At 48.4% G+C, this 16,360-nt stretch overlaps 1 protein-coding gene across 5 annotated transcripts in view; it reads left to right on the top strand.

Moving 5' to 3' along the window:
• DTNB (dystrobrevin beta) overlaps positions 1-13,924 on the top strand; it is a 234,708-nt gene extending 220,784 nt beyond the window's left edge. For 2 of the 5 annotated variants that reach the window (XM_065928698.1, XM_065928699.1), the window contains 5 exons: positions 4,069-4,228; positions 5,015-5,104; positions 8,304-8,357; positions 11,984-12,018; positions 13,820-13,924. In XM_065928698.1, coding sequence (XP_065784770.1) covers positions 4,069-4,228; positions 5,015-5,104; positions 8,304-8,357; positions 11,984-11,988 — 309 coding nt within the window. In that variant the 3' untranslated portion in view covers positions 11,989-12,018; positions 13,820-13,924. Of the gene's footprint in view, positions 1-4,068; positions 4,229-5,014; positions 5,105-5,227; positions 6,029-8,303; positions 8,358-11,983; positions 12,019-13,819 lie in introns of those variants that run through there. The other 3 variants (XM_065928700.1, XM_065928696.1, XM_065928697.1) reach the window with 3 other exon arrangements.
• Positions 13,925-16,360: the final 2,436 nt, after the last annotated feature.

Below are 16,360 nucleotides of genomic sequence, written 5' to 3'. Positions count from 1 at the left end.
TGTCCCCTGCATTGGCAGATGGATTCTTAACCACTAGACCACCTGGAAAGTCCCCTGTTTTCATTTTTTGAGGAACTTCAATCCTATGGCTGCACCAGTTTACATTCTCACCAGTAGTGCACAAGTGTTCCCTTTTCTGCACACCCTCACCAACACTTGTTACCTCTTGTCTTTTTGCTGATGACCATCCTAACAGATATGAGGTAATATCTCATTGTAGTTTTTTGTTTCCCTGATGATTTGTGATGTTGAGTACCCTTTCAATATATACCTGTTGGCCATTTCTGTGTCTCCTTTGGGAAAAAGTCTATTTGGTTTCTGTGCACATTTTTAAATCAGATTGTTTTTTCAGGATTGTATGAGTTCTTCCTATATTTCAGATATTTACTCCTTATCATACATAGGACTTGCACATATTTTGTTTTTTCAGGATTGTATGAGTTCTTCCTATATTTCAGATATTTACTCCTTATCACACATAGGACTTGCACATATTTTCTCCCATTCAGTAGGTTGCCTTTTCATTTTGTTGATGGTTCCCTTTGCTTTGTGGAAGCTTTTTAGTTTGATGTAGTTTGATTTGTTATTTTTCTTTTGTTGCTTTTGTTTTTGGTATCAAATCCAAAAAATCATTGTGAAGATCCACAATTCCATTATCAGAAATAATTTACAAACATTTTCCCAGTCTGTGGCTTAGCATTTTTATTTTTGTTAGTGTGTCTTTTTTAGTAGTTTTATCGAGCTGTAAGTCATATATTGTACACTTCATCCTTTTAAATGGTTTTTAATATAGTCACAGAATTGTGCAACCATGATCCATTTTAGAACATTTCCTCTCCTCCAAAAAGAACCCCAAACCCATTAGCATTCACTCCTCATTCCTCCCAGGCACCCAGTCCCAGACAACCACTAATCTACTTTCCATCTCTATGGATTTGCTTATGCTAGACACTTCATATAAATGGAATCAAACAATATGTAGTCTTTTATAACTGGGTTCTTTCACTTAGCTTAGTTTCAAGGTTCATGCGTGTTCTGGCATGTATCAGTACTTCATTCCTTTTTATTGCCTAATCATATTCCATTGAAAGAACATATTACATTTTATTTAAATCATTCATCAGATGATGGACATTTGGATTTGTTTTCACTTTTTGGCTATTATGTGCAATACTGTTATGAACACTTGTGTACAAATTTTTGTGTATACATAGGTTTTCATTTATGGCCAGTATATACATGTAAGAGTAGACTTGTCACAATATTTAAACTTTTGAGGAAGTGCCAGACCATTTTCTAAAGCAGCTGCACCATTTTTACATTCCTTCCAGCAACTTATGAGAGTTCTGAGTTTGCCACATTCTTGTCAACACTTGTTATTATCTGTCCTTTTATTATAGCCATTTAAAAGTATGGTTGTGAAGTTGTATCTCATTGTGGTTTTGATTTGCATTTCCCTAATGGCTAATAATATTGAGCATATTTTCATATGCTTATTCTGTATTTGCATATTTTCTTTACAGAATTGTCTATTCAAATCCTTTTCATATTTTTAGATTACCTGTCCTTTTTTTTTTGTTTTAATTTTTTAAGTTTCTTGTCCTTTTATTATTGAGTGTAGGAGTTCTTTACATATTCTTTTTAAAAAATTAGTTGTGTTATTGAAATATAGCTGATTTACAGTGTTGTGTATGTATTCTTAATATAAATCCTTTATAGGATACATGATTTGCAAAAATTTTTTGCCATCCTGTGAATTCTTTTTTCACTTTCTTAAAGGTGTCCTTTGAAAATAGTTTTTAATGTTAATGAAGTCCAGTTTATCTGTTTTTTCTTTTGTAATGTATACTTTTTGTGTCAAATCTAAAAAGTCATTGTCTAATCTTTTCTTCTAAGAGTTTTACAGTTTTAGTTCTTATATTTGGTATGGTGCATTTTGAGTTAGTTTTTGTATATAATGTGAAGTAAGGGTCTAATAAGTTCATATTTATTTGTATCATGGAAAGATCTCAAAAAGTATGCTATTTTTGCTGTATCAGTTCAGTTCAGTCACTCAGTCATGTCTGACTCTTTGTGACCCCATGAACTGCAGCACGCCAGGCCTCCCTGTCCATCACCAACTGCCAGAGTCTACCCAAACCCATGTCCATTGAGCTGGTGATGCCATCTAACCATTTCATCCTCTGTCGTCCCCTTCTCCTCCTGCCCTCAATCTTTCCCAGCATCAGGGTCTTTTCTAATGAATCAGCTCTTGGCATCAGGTGGCCAAAATATTGGAGTTTCAGCTTCAGCGTCAGTCCTTCCAATGAACACCCAGGACTGATCTCCTTTAGGATGGACTGGTTGAATCTCCTTGCAGTCCAAGGGACTCTCAAGAGTCTTCTCCAACACCACAGTTCAAAAGCATCAGTTCTTCGGCACTCAGCTTTCTTTATAGTCCAACTCTCACATCCATACATGACCACTGGAAAAACCATAGCCTTGACTAGACAGACCTTTGTTGACAAAGTAATGTCTCTGCTTTTTAGCAGAAGTTAAACACAACATTGTAAATCAACTATGCTTCAGTAAAAATTTTAAAGCATGCTAGATGGTAAAAGCAGATTGCCAAATGATATGTGCAGCATGATACCCATTCATGCAAAATTTAAAGGCATGAAACGTCATATATTATTCATAACAGCATATGTACACATAGGTAAAAAGTTTCACACAAAATCTATGATAATGGCTGCCTCTGAAGGGAAGAGAAGAAGGGACTGGAAAGAATTAGTAGTCAAGGGGTCTTCAGATTTATCTGCAGTGTTAGAATAAATTTCACACAATATTAAATATCAATTTGAAAGGTCTGTTACATTGTACTTTTAAGCTTGCCTTGTATTTTTCAAGTTTCTCAGATTAAAATACACAGACACCAATCAGAGCAAGAATGATGGAAAACAGACCACTTCCGCTCGGTCCAGCACTCACATTGGGTGAAGCTGAGCTGAGGCCGCCTGTCAGCCTGTTTGGGGCGGCCAATTCTATCTGTATGTGAGGTTTCTGAGCCAGCTCCCCAAAGATAATTATCTTCCTTTGAACTTATTTGCACACTTTGGCTTATATTTTCCCAGTCTTACTTCCAAAGAGAACCCTAGTCTTTATGCCACCCTCAGCTGCCCTTCCTCTAAAGAGCTGCAGAGCCCAAATCTCAGTGGACTCCCTTTAACTGGAGTTTTTAAGTTTTATCGCATGGCTCTAAGCTTTCTCCAAAACTGCATCAGAACCTTCCCACGGAAGGCTCGATTTCCCAATAAACGTGTGTCCATTCTCACCCAGTCCCCACGGAATGGCTCACAGAAGACCGCACTGTGTGCTTGACGAGGGCAGCACGGCAGGCCAGACGACTCAGCTCCTGGGACTGCCTGCTGCTGGGCTGCTCGCAAACTCATCAGGCACGTTCCCTGCAGCCCAGCAGCTGCAGAGTTGCAAAGCACATGTCATTGCCCTGGGCTGGGAGTAGAAGGGCTTGTTCCAGCCTCTCCTGCTGACAAGCTGTGCAGCCCTGACACAGAGCCCTTACTCTCTTCATCCTCCTCTGTCTTCTCTAAAATGGATACTACTCGAGTCGTTACAAGACTCAAATGAGATGATGCACATGAATGTGTTTGCAAACAGAAAAGAAAGATGTTTGCATATTATTTCCCAGCTGTGACCCCAGCCCCTCCCAAATCCTCCACCAGCTACCCCGCTCCATCTGTCCACCTGGAAGGCCCTTCTACCCTCCCTCCCTGAGCACGCCTCCACTTTCCCTCCGCTTTTAGTTTATTCTTCAGTGTTCTTGCTGTCTCTTCTCCTCCTCCCCCTTGTTCTCTCCCTTTCTCCCTTTTTGTTTCCCTGCTCCTTTTCTTCCTCTGTCCAGTCCTGGAGGCAGCCTGACTCTTTTCTTTCAAATCTGATCATGCAGTGCGTTGCACCACTGAACTGAACCCCTAGGTTGGCTCAGGTTGACTGAGAAAAAGCACTTGTCCCTTCCTCAAAGAGGTAAGGAGCAGGAGATGACAGGCTTTATCTCCTTGATTCTCCCAGGCTCAGGCCACAGGATCACCGCATACATCGCCCACTCACGGAGGCAGCCGCCCCATGCCCATGCCCGTGCGCTCCACCTCTGCCGGCTCCACCCCCACCCACTGCCCGCAGGACCCACTGAGCGGAGTTGGCGGGGACATGCAGGAGGCCTTCGCCCAAGGTGAGTTCGGGAGCAGAGGAAAATGAAGCGCTGAAGGGGTTTGGAAACGTGGACAAGACTCCTGCTGCGGTTCTCCCCGTTTTCTTTTGTGCGCTTAGCTTTCAATGATCAGTTTTTCATGTACAGTAAAAGCAAGTCTCGTGCTGGCCCCTTCTCATTCGATGGGCTGGTCTGCAACAGGAGATCTGCAGGCTTGTATGTGTGTGAGGTTCAGGCCTCCTGGGTTTCTGTGCTCTTTTGGGGGTGGGTTGTGGGAAGTGCCTTGTCATTTGGGCTTTGCCTCCTTCAGAGGAGTTGGATGGATCATTCCCAAAGTCGAGTGCTCAGCCTGCAGGGTTTAGAGCAAGCAGGAGAAGGAGGCTAGAACTCTGAATCCGACCTTGCTGAAGGCGCCTTGTCGGTGGAGTTAATGGCCTGCCGTGTTCTGTAGTGGGCGGAAGACGAGGCTGCTCAGGAAGTCTTGTCTTGTCTCGGGGCAGAGACGAGAGCAGGGAGGTGGAGGTGAGAGTAAGTCCTGCCCAAGGGTTTGCAGTCCACCTCTTTGATTGTGGCTGAGAAGTGTGGAGGTGACAGGGTCCTGCCTTCACAAAGAGAAGAGGGAGGAGAACCACGGCCTTGGGCACCAGTGCCTGGGAGCAGGTGGAGCTGCTCGGCCCATCTTCCCTTAGGAGTCCACACTGAGTCCGGGGGCCAGCTGACTGAGGCCTCTGCTCAGCTCTGTCTCCCCCACCACCGCCACCACCCACTTACCCACCAGGCATCGCCATCTGCTCTGCCTCTCCTCAGGTACGAGGAGAAACCTCCGCAATGACCTGCTGGTGGCTGCCGACTCCATCACCAACACCATGTCATCCCTGGTGAAGGAGCTCCACTCAGGTGACGTCCAGAGCTCCCACCCAGCCTCCCACCTCCCCTCCTCGCCCCTGCCTTCCTTGCCACCCACCCCCCATGTGGTAAAGCGCCTCCCTCATTTCACCACACGGCCTCCTTGCTTTCCAGGAACTCTCTGGATGCCTTCCCCTGTGAGCCTGTCTCCCATACGTGGTCACACACTTAAAGTTTCTCTTAAGAGCACACCTTGTGGAGCAGACAAAGTTCTGACGTTAAAAGAATTTGGCTCCGTCGGGCCCCTTCCTCACTTACTGTGTCTTCTGCCTGTACTTCCTCCGCAGCTGCTCTCTCCCTAGGCCTGCTCGGCTATCTCGCTCGGAGCTTTCCTGGATGACAGGGAACCGAATCAGCCACAAAAGCTTCTGGACTTCGTTGCGCTGCTTTTCTGCTTCTCCTATTTGATTTGGTTTCAAAACCCTATTCTTTCCTTTTATCCGTGACGAGGCTCTGGTTTCCCTGGAAGTTCATGACCTGAGTCTGGTGCTTCCTTCACTCCACATGTTCAGTCTTATCTATGACTTCTTTCTCAGTCTGTCTGTCTCACAGCTATTTCCCATGATTTTCCTGAGACCCTTACCTCATGGTATATTTCCCCCACATGAAATCCAAGCGGGGGAGAAAAAAAAATAGGCCATTCCCATATCATCATATCTGCAAGAATCCCCATGATTGCATCAGTTTTGAAGCCGCCAGATATTTTACTTTTTTTTTTATGGTGGTCAGATTCCCATATTATATATTAAAAAACAGATTTCCTTCCTAATACTGTGGGTCACTCATACTGGTGGCCCTCTTTTGTTTCTTTTCACCTAATATCGTGCTTTTGGATACCTTGAAATAGCTTAACAAGGTTGTTAAATAAAGATATAAAGCAGTTTTTCCATGGGCTTTTCAGATACACGTACTTACTCAAACATAATACATTGAAATCATCCATCCATGCACTTAGGGAAGGCAAGCCTTGAGTAGTCCTTCAGACCTTTGTGGGTGAAACCAGACACTTTTAGAGTTGTCATGAGACAGGCTGAGGTCTGGCCAATGGCTTCGCTCTCAGATCTGCAGTTTTTGTTTAGAAGAGAATAAGGTTGGTTTTCCCAGTACAGTTGATAAGATGTCAGTTCTCCTGTTGAGGGAGCATGATGGTAACACTGTCTCCATTCTGGTACCATTTCTCAATCCTTTTTGGAAGCACTTTCCCCTTCCACACACACATATACAGAAGGGAAGACTGCCTTTGAGATGACCTCATGGGTGATCAGAAAGTCCCTTCCCTTATATAGTGCCCCACTGATGCCAGATATCCCACTTTTGGAGGGAATTTCTTAGGGGATTTCAGGCCATGGAAATTAACCACAGTTGTGTCTCATGGCTGGTTATTAGGGTTTGTGCAAAATACGTGGTTCATGAGCTCATCACATGAGTTTGAGGGGTAACTAGACATCATTAAACACAAAGCACATAGAGACCACACAGCCTCAGAAAAAAGCAAGTGTGTGGGAATGTTCAGCCATCTCTCCTGATAGGAAAGGATGGTTTTAACAAAGCTGTGTAATGTATTTGGAAGGTACCTCAGAGATCACATTGTCCCCTCCCTTTACTTTAATTTTTTAATGTGGAATCTTAGTTCCCTGAGCAGGCATCAAACCCGTACCCCCTGCATTGGAAGCACGGAATCTTAACCACTGGACTCCAGGGAAATCCTCCACTTCCCTTACTTTAGAAGTGCAATGAGTGATTATCAATAAAGAGATCTACCTGAAGTTATCCAGCTCGAAGGGGCCAAGCTGGTCCTAAGAGCTTGGGTGTGAACGTTAAGCTGATGCTCTTACCACCGCACTCCCCTCATCCTCATGCAGGATAAGGGGTCGAACCTGCAATCCCACCAAGACCTCTTTCATGGATGCTTCATTCTCCAACGCCCTGAAGTCCATGGTGGACGTAGACTGGGTCCACATCTGGCACAGTGTCTCTATCAGACACAGAAGCAAACTCCTTTACGTGCAAGGCTGCCAGCTTCTCAATGAGTGGAGGAGCCTTGCCCGACACCAGCACGTTTTTACTGTCACTGTTGAGGTTCTCTTGAGGACTAGACCTGTTGCTCAGATTATCTTTATGTGTATCATGGACATACTGTTTATATCCATAGCTTATGTTCCTCATCTTTTATTTTTCCACGAGTAATGGTCTCTTAGAGTTGAAAGGATCTCAGAAGCCGCTTAATCCAGCCTGCTGCCAGGTGTAAAAGTCCTTTGTTTGACTGTTTCCAGTGAGCTCATTCATGACCATGCTTGTGCTCTCCTCCTTGGGGAGTTCTTGCTTATCAAAGAGCCAGAATCTGCCTTTCTATAATGAATTTATTCTCATTCCACCCCCCCCCCCCCCCACCGAAGCTGCCAGAGGGAGCTCAGTCCTTCCTCTAACGTTAGCCTTTCCAGTATTTGAAGGCAGACAACGTGGCTCTCCCACGGCTTCTCCTTTTTAGGCAGCTGTTCGCTGTTCCCTCAGCCATTCCTCACGTGACACAGGTTTCCCTGGACCATCCCGCATGTCCACACCAGGGTGTGGCCCAGTGTTTCAAGGCCCCACTTCAAAGTGAGTTCCTGGGACTGAGCACATCTCCAGATCACAAGGGGTCTTCCCCCAGAGACCCCCTCCCCCAACCCAGAACAGTGAGCTGCCACCTCCCTGATCAGGCCTCTTGGGAATGCAGCCTCAGATGGCATCAGCTTTTTTTCCACATTGCCACTTGGCAGTGTTTGGTCATTTTAAGTTTGTTGTCTGCTAAAACCTCTAGTGTTTTTTTTTTTTTTTAAACGGAAGCCAGTGTTCATCTAGTTATTCCCTGCTGTACATTTTTATGGTGCTTTTCTTGAACCTGAGTGCAAGGTATTCACCATATTCTTAGTAGATGTCATCCCTTAGAGAAACTAGCAACAGTGCCAGAAGCTGGGTGGGGGTGACGTCAGACCGCACTACTCCTCTGAGCCCAGGGCTTACGGGGACCTGATGCTGCAGCATGGGCCACGTGGGGCACAGACCAGGTGACGGCAGCACTCTTGGAGGTCTGCAGCCATGACCCTTTAGCTAGGGTTTCGTCCCTAGCCTGCTAAGCGCCTTCCTTCTCCCTCTGCCTATGCTTCTACTGGCTGAAGGGTCACTGGCCTCCTTGGACTTGTTTTCACAGCAGGGGAAGGTGCAGAGGAAGAAGAAGAGAAGATGCAGAATGGGAAGGACAGAGGTAAAGGCAGCTTCACAGGACCCTTAGCCTGATGGGGGCCAAAGCCCTAGCCCCCCCTCCCTTTTGTTCCTTCCTTCCTGCCATCACCTCTCTCCAAAGCTTTCAGACCCCTGCGGATCCTTCTCCCAGCCTTTCCCAACTGGCCACCAGGTTTTTCCCTAGAGGTGTTCGTGTCAGTGGATCAACAAAAAAAAAACTTCCTGGTTTCCTGACACTATGAAAGATGGATGGGATGCAGGAAGTGGATACAAGTAAAATGCCAAACATGACCCCTTGCCTCAATTTAGGATAGAGTTAGGAGAGCAAAATTAAGATACGCAAAATAGGAGGTAAAAGGAAGTGGCAGGAAAAGTTAGTCATCAAACTTTAAGTGTAGGATTTTAAATACAGGAAATTTTCTTAAAAGGCAGAAATTATTGTGGACAGAATAGCCAAATGGTTTTGTCGCTTCTCAGAGGAAATAAAAGCAATAGAGAAACGGTATCAACCTAAGACAGTAAGGTTTCCTCATTTTATTGTATATAAAACCTTCTTAATAACTTGTTACATTCAGAGAGCTGTGCTAAATGATTTCCATGTATAATCTCATTCAGTCCTCAACAACTTGGTGAGATATGTAATATAATGATATCTCCCATTTTACCAGTGAGTAAATAGGCTCAGAGAAATTTAGATCAAACAGCTTGCATGCATTCCAAGTCGCTTCAGACGTGTCCAACTCTTTGTGACCCTATGGACTATAACCCACCAGGCTCCTGTGTCCATAGGACTCTTCAGGCAAGAATACTGGAGTGGGTTGCCATGTCCTCCTCCAGGGGATCTTCCTGACCTAGGGATTGAACCCGCATATTTTACATCTCCTGCCATCAGCAGGCAGGTTCTTTACCACTGGCCCCACATGTGGTAAGGGTTGGATTTGAACTGTTTTCCTAACTCTAGACTTCATGCTCTTAATCTTCATGTTTCTACATTATCCTAAACAAATAATACAATTCTCTTTGAACATTTGAGAGTCAGCTGTTATTTCTGTGATGTATTTAATACATCTATTGCTGACTTCCTTCAAGATGTGAACTCCCCAGGACAGAGATTTTAATCTGTTTTGTTCAGGTTGTATCCCCAGTGACTAGAACAGTGGCCAGCATGTTGTAGGATATCAGTAGATTCACAAACATAAGGAAATAGACAGGGTGGCATGCAGGAGAGCACTTTGTCAGAGAGAGAGGCAGGTGGCCACCCTGAGGATGCTAAAAGTGGAGCATGAGAGGGAGCTGGCCCAGCTTGCTCAGGTCCCTGTTGGAGGCTGTGGACTTAACACACTCCTCTTGTCTAATTCCATGGCCCCATGAGGAAAGGATTCCAAAGACAAGGCTAAGGGCGGTTAAACAATGTGTCTAGGTAGTAATCGCCTGAACCTGGACTCAGCCTAGGTGTCTCTAACGCCAGCACCCATCTTTACTCTGAATGGACTGGGAGACCAAGTGCAGTGAAAGAAGTCTTAAGGAAGAGTGGCGAGAAGTGGATACAGAAAAGGAGGCTGTGACGAGAACAGGGGAGCACCTCAGAAGGGGAAGGTCCAGAGCGTTTGCCCATAGCAGCTCATGTGGATGAGAGAGAGGGGTCTTTGGAGTTTGTCAGCAAGGACACTAGAATCACCAAGGGTGAGACAGGGGTAGAAAAACATACTTCAGGTGCTGCAATCATCAAGTGAGTCTGAGCGAGGCCTGGGAGAAAGTGGACAAGAGCTATGATGAATTAATGAGAATGATGTATTTGGCATAAAACCGTCAAAAGGTCAGCAGTGGTGTTTGAAACGTCTAGAAATGCTGCAGAGAAAAGAAGAGAAACCTGACTTTTGCATGCCGATGAGGGACTAGGAAGGAGGTCGGAGGGCTGTATTGCAAGAGGTGAAGAGAAGAGGGGAGACACAGAGATAGATTTACGCTTATGTAAACACACCCTGCTAACACATGCATGCACACACACACAATCCAGCCAGATCCCGGCTTTCATGTGGAATGTTCTTGGCTGAAGACATAACAGCTGCTTCTTTGGCCTCTCTCCCCTTATACCCTCCCTTCCCCAATAGTTTTTCCCAGGGCCTCTCCTCAGTCTCCCTTGCTCCCCCAAAGCACACAGAAGACTGCCCTGATCGCTTGGGCCTTTCCTTGCCCACAGACTCTAGCCTTAGGCCTGATTCAAGTCTGGACAGAGGCTGTGTCTCACACAGGGACTGGGTATGGTTTCCCTTGTCTGGTACCTGCTGGCTTCAGGGACCCTCTGTCTTTGCACCTGTGTTGCCCGGTCAGCATCTCTCTGTCCCTCTTGCTTTGTATGTCTATGTGAAACCTTGTTGTGAGAATGCCTGAATTTCCATTTCTGTGGGTTTTTTAGGTGCCATCCCCAAGGGGCAGAGTGTTAAGAGTTGAGGTGAGAGATGGGTAGGGTTTAAAAAGGATATTTGGCTGTCAATACTGTATGGGTCCCAGGATATGACCCTGTAACTAACATGTGGCTGTTATGTAGGTGTAGTTCTCAGCCAAGTGTTTTTATGGATGAAACTTCTGTTTCTCCACTGTGATCTACGTGTGAGATTTTAATACTGTAGACCGAGGTGGCAGTAACTACTGTCACCTAGGCATTAGAGAGCAATAACTATCAACCAGAAACAGAGAAAAGATTGGCTTCTTCGGGGTTGAAATCATGCTGACATAATATGAACACAACCAGGTCAGCACCCCATGAAGTATAGTCTGCTCAGTGGAAACCATGAGAGCCAAATGGACACTTTTGAAGAACTCCTGACCCAGCCCAACTTCCCAGCCACATTCACCCTGGCGTCTCCCTGCCCACCCTGGCTCCCTGTCCGGGAGCATCATGGGGAACGATTCTGCTCCGCACTGTAGGAGTGCCCTCCCCTCACTTTGGGTGGTCAGTCCTTGTAACCAAGAGTGTACAGATGAAACATAGGCTAGCATAACTTACCCATGTTACTTCAGATCCCTCAATTCATCTCTCCTACTCCACAGCCTCATTTTATGCCCCTGTGTCCTTCAGAATCACCTCTCCCAGCACCTGCCATCATGGTATTGGGAGCTATAAATCCAGTTTGCATGCTTAATACTGGTACGTGTCTGGGAGAGTGACAGCAGTGGTCCTTGGTAAGAATAGATACAGGCTTTTGACAGTCCAGGCGATGGTTCAAGATTTCAGGGTGAGCAGAAGTCTGATTTAGAGTCCCCGGAAGATGCATCTGCAGGAAGGAAATGCTGCTCTTTTCAACATTTAAGCCATTTTCACCTTGTTCACTTTCAGGACCACATGGACTGTGTCCTCTGATGTAACTACTCCCTAGGTTTAAGGTGGATTCCTTTCCACTTTCATATGATTTATCTTCCTCCTGAGAGGCATGTGTATCCATGGCTGCATTAGGTCAGTCGTAGTTGCTGGTTGTAGGTCATGTGACTTCCCCCTTGTTTTCAAACCGGGTTGGAAAAAGTTGATCTAAGAGGAGACAAAGAGCAAGTCCAGGAGCCCATGGGTCGGGGAGGCCCCAGGAGAACCCCCAGGTGGCAAGGAGACCCCGACTGTGACCTCCGTCTGTCGTTTGTGTCTGTGCTGCACAGGTTAGCGGAGGAGCCCAGCCAGAGAGGAAGCGCGGGTGAGTACAGTGTTCCCTGCCCTCCCCCATGGTCCCCTCCCTCCTCCCTCTTCTCCATCACAGTTCCCAAGCCAGAGCTGCCCCGACACGCGTGATGCAAGTTGAAGTTTCCTTTACAAGCCCTGCTGCACCTCCTCTCTTTGTGCAACTACACCAGCACACCTGCTCGGCCCCATTTGCAGACCCTGGCCCATCCTGCAGTGCTCTGAGCCTGGGCTTCAGGCAGGTGTCACCTGTGTTGGGATGCAGGTGGCAAAAGTCACTTCCCCGGGCTGCCTGTCTTTCCTTCTTGCTCCTGATTTCCCCTAAGCCTCTGTCATTTCTCTCCAGATGTCCAAACCACTGCCGGTGCAGGGTCACACTGGTAACTCCATAAAGTTGTTTCCCATGGTGCCCGGCCAAGCTGCACCTTCTCACTTCCTAAAAAAAAAATAATAATAATAATAAAAGTTCAGATTTCCTCACAGGCAAACACCCATTGCCTTGAGAGTTAGCCTTTCACGTTTTTCCATCTTAGGACCTTAACTCTTATCTAGCTCCAGTTCCAAGGTATTGAGGCTTCTGGGTCTGCACTGAGAGCTAAAAGGAAGGAACAAAAATACTTAGACAACCAATCTGTTCACGAGAAGAGTTCTTTCAAGGATAGATGCCTTTGGTGCAGCCTTGAGATTCCTCTTTATTTTTTTAGTCTTTGCTTCCCTCCCCTCCCCCCACCTCATGTGTTTAAAAGTTAGGCCATCTTCCTCGGTTACAGATCTTCCAGACAGAAAAGCCAGGGCTGCAGCCCACAGTCCAGAAAAGGACATTTCCCAGGCCCTCCTGAGCATTCTTGTCTTGAGGCAGCTTCCAGGCCTTTCCCTGACAGCCCCGCTTTTCCTCATCTGCACCAGACCCTGGGTTCTGTCCTGCTTGCCCTCCCGGACCTGCTTTCTCTGAGTCTCGCCCGGCTCAGGGACCGTGCAAGCTGAAGACGGGCAGTGGCTGAGCTGTGGAAGTTCTCTAGCCGCCCTGGAAATCACAGCGCCTCCCAGGCTGGGCAGGCTTGTCCCTGAGCTCACCGCGCATGCGGGCAAGGCCCTTCCTGAAGCAGGCGGTAGCTGCCGCAGCTATGAGGCAGTCAGGAGCTGACTTGCCCTTGGGGAGCCTGCCAGGGCCCCTCTCCCCAGGGCACACAGGAACTGGGAGACGAGGAAAGGCGTGTCCACCAGCTGGCTCACCCCTTTTGCACACAGGAAACTAAGACCACTACCCAGGAGCTTGGTGCCAGCTCTGACTCCTCTGCTACTAGTGCTGTCCTCTGACCCTGGGAGGGGGGTGTTGTGAGAAACTCTTGAAGCAGGGAGAGTTTCGGAAAGTTAAGGAAAAGCCTAAACGCTCAGGTGGACTCTTAAGTTCTGCTCACTTTATGTGTGAGGCTGAGGCTTTCTCCCCTTCTATCCAGGACTTCTCAGCACATCACCAACCTCTTTGCCCTTCCCTTCAATCACAATTCTTCACCCCATGAAACCAACATGTTCCAAGCCTTGCGTTGCAAACACAGTTCTTTCTCTCTTGGAAACATTTCCTGACCCTGTGACCTAAGCAAGGACTCCAAAGACCCAAGATACCCCCAGAAAGAGAACACCCGCTTCCCTAAAAGGGGTGTGTGAGTCCTGTCCCTCTTCGAGTGTCCTGAGTTGACAAGGTAAGTGGCCGGACAGCGCCATCCCCGTGCATTGCCAGGTCCTGGCGGATGTTAGCCGCCTTTGCCTTGAGACCCTGCACCAGGCCCCGGGAGTGACCGTGCATCTGTCCTGCACAGGCACAGGGGACGTGGAGCGAGCTGGCACCGACCCACTCGAAGAAGGCGAGGTGTTCTCCCAGAGGCGCATTCCTGTCCATCTTTCCGCTGCACACCTGGACCAGGCTTGCAGGCTGCCAGACGTTACCACTTGCCAGGGAGAGGGGAGCCCAGGCCGGTGGGAAGTGGGAGGGACCTCCGGTGCCGCCTCGGGCGCACCCCCCACCCCACCCTCGCACAGTCCTGCATGAACTAGCATCTTCATCACTCTCCTCCGGGCATCGTCTCATCTCTGCAACGGGAATTTACTGGAGGTTGAAAAGAGAAAAGAAACAGCACGAATCTCGTATATGTGTGTGTGTGTGTGTGTGAGAGAGAGAGAGAGAACGAGCTGATGGAGTTCTTGCTGGAATTTACTGGAGGTTGAAAAGAGAAACAGCACCAATCTTTGTGTGTGTGTGAGAGAGAGAGAGAGCTGGTGGAGTTCTTTCTGGCATTTCGCCAGCACGCGGGCTGCTCCCCGGAATGGGGGCACGAGTTTCCTCCCGACCTTTGACCTTTAAAAACCAACAGGTTTTCTTCTCTCTGTTGTGCAAAGACAGCTTCAGGCTCTGCTCGGTTCTACAGACATTCACACCCCTGGCCACAGGGCTAAAAATAGCTTCCTTCCTTTCTCTCTCGCTGCTTACACTTCCGCCCGATTCGACGCCGCTGCGCTGCAGCCCCGGGCGGTAAGCGGGAGCAGAGAGCGAGCGAGCTCTGCCCCTGCAGCCCCGACGAGTCCTCCTCTTTCTCCACCTCGTCCTTTCTCCTCCTCGTTCTCCACCTCCTCCGGCCGCTGCAGGAGAGCAGGCGAGCGGGTGTCGTGGAGTCGGGGCGACCAGGCGGGACGCGCTGACCGGTGACCGCCAGAGGGAGCGCCGTCCGGGGCTGGGGCCTCGCTCGTGCAGCCTCTTCGCCTCTCCCGATGCCATCCCGCTCCCGCACACTGGCTAATCAATCCCGATTCCGGTGATTTTCATTTATTTCCCCCCCTCCTCCCTGGGCTCCAGGATGTTATTTTTAGTAGCAGAACTGCTATAAATATTTATAAAGGGCAGTGACTGGAATGAAGCGAGAGGCCCCACTGCCGACTCTCGCCTCCCCCCACCCCCAACACGCACGCCCGCTGCAGACCCCGGCCCGCTGTCGGAGGGAGGAGGACTGCGCCGAGCCCTTCGTGGGCTCACCCACGGCCGCGATCAGTCACCTGGGAGCCTCGTGAGGTAGCAGTCGGGGTGAAGGAGCAGGGATGGGGCACTCCGCAGCACTCCCTCCCTTCTCCCTTCGTGACTCTACTCCTGAAGGAGGCCGAGGCTCGCGTGGGAGCACCTTGCCCAGCAGCTAAGTGCGATAAGACCAGACACCAGGGGCAGGAGCAGCTGGGAACACTCCAGATGTGCCAGAGCAGCAGGGAAATCGGGAGCCAGAGCTGGTGTGAAAAAGAACGCACTCCTCTGGGAGCCTCGGGAGAAACCCCCGTGCCTGGGGGAGAACCTGCGGCCCCAGCCCCCAGCAGTTCCCATGCACTGCGGAGCCCAGAGTGGACGAGCAGTGAGCTGAGGCCCCAGGGATGCCAAGGCAGCTCTCCTGAAGGAACATCTGTGTCAGGGTGCAGTGATGCAGGAGATATGGGGCGGGGTGGGGGTGGGGGGGAGGGTCCCAGCTTCCCTGGAGGGCCAGAGAGAGATGGGGGAGAGAAACCAAATGGAATGTCCTGGGGGACAGTCAGTGCCAACCAGTGGTGAGATAGGTGTGGAAGGTCTAGGTAGGCGGGGGCCTCAGGACACCCTTGGGTGGTTCTGTGGTGCCTCCACAATCCTGACTTCCCACACCTAGTACCCTGCCCCTGAGGACAGGCAAGATCCCACCTCCTGATTCCTTATGTGGACTGCTTGCTTCTTAAAGAGTGAAAATACTCAAAGGAACAGATTAAAAGCACCAGTGGCTTCAAAACAGCCAAGGGCTTGGGCCGTCTGAGGTGCAGGTGTGAATAGCAGTGTCTCCTGGGCCCCCGCAGACCTGACCACCTTCTAGCTGTCTCTCACTCACTGCTTCGCCTTTGCCAAAGAGTATAGTCAGAGTCTTCAAGCACAGGAAAGGCTCCAAACTTCCAACCTTCCTCTTTACCAGCACCCAGAAGATGCTAAGTGGACAGGAAAGAGCCATAGGCACTACTCACGTATCTGGGTGGTCCATTTTCATATAAATTCTTTTCCAACTGGAATATCTTACCATTATCTAAGGCCCCTGCTGTGCCTCCTGGCTGCTTGGCATCTGCTTTTGAATGCAGACCCCTACCAGAAGCTTGAAGCTGGGTCCCTGTCGTTAACACTGACCTGTAACAGGATACGTCCTGTAGTGGGCACTTCCTTCTTAATTTCTCCATGACCATTTAGGAGCCAGCCTGCTTTAACCTGCTCCCCTGGTGGCTCAGACTCAGTAAAGAATGTGCACTCAGACTCAGGCACTCAGTAAAGAATGTGCCTGCAATGCAGGAGACCAGGGTTTGATTCCTGGGTT

This window comes from Muntiacus reevesi, chromosome 3 (genome assembly GCF_963930625.1).
Source record: "Muntiacus reevesi chromosome 3, mMunRee1.1, whole genome shotgun sequence".
In the NCBI taxonomy this organism is placed as follows: Eukaryota; Metazoa; Chordata; class Mammalia; order Artiodactyla; family Cervidae; genus Muntiacus; species Muntiacus reevesi.
This window is presented reverse-complemented; position numbering and strand designations above follow the sequence as displayed.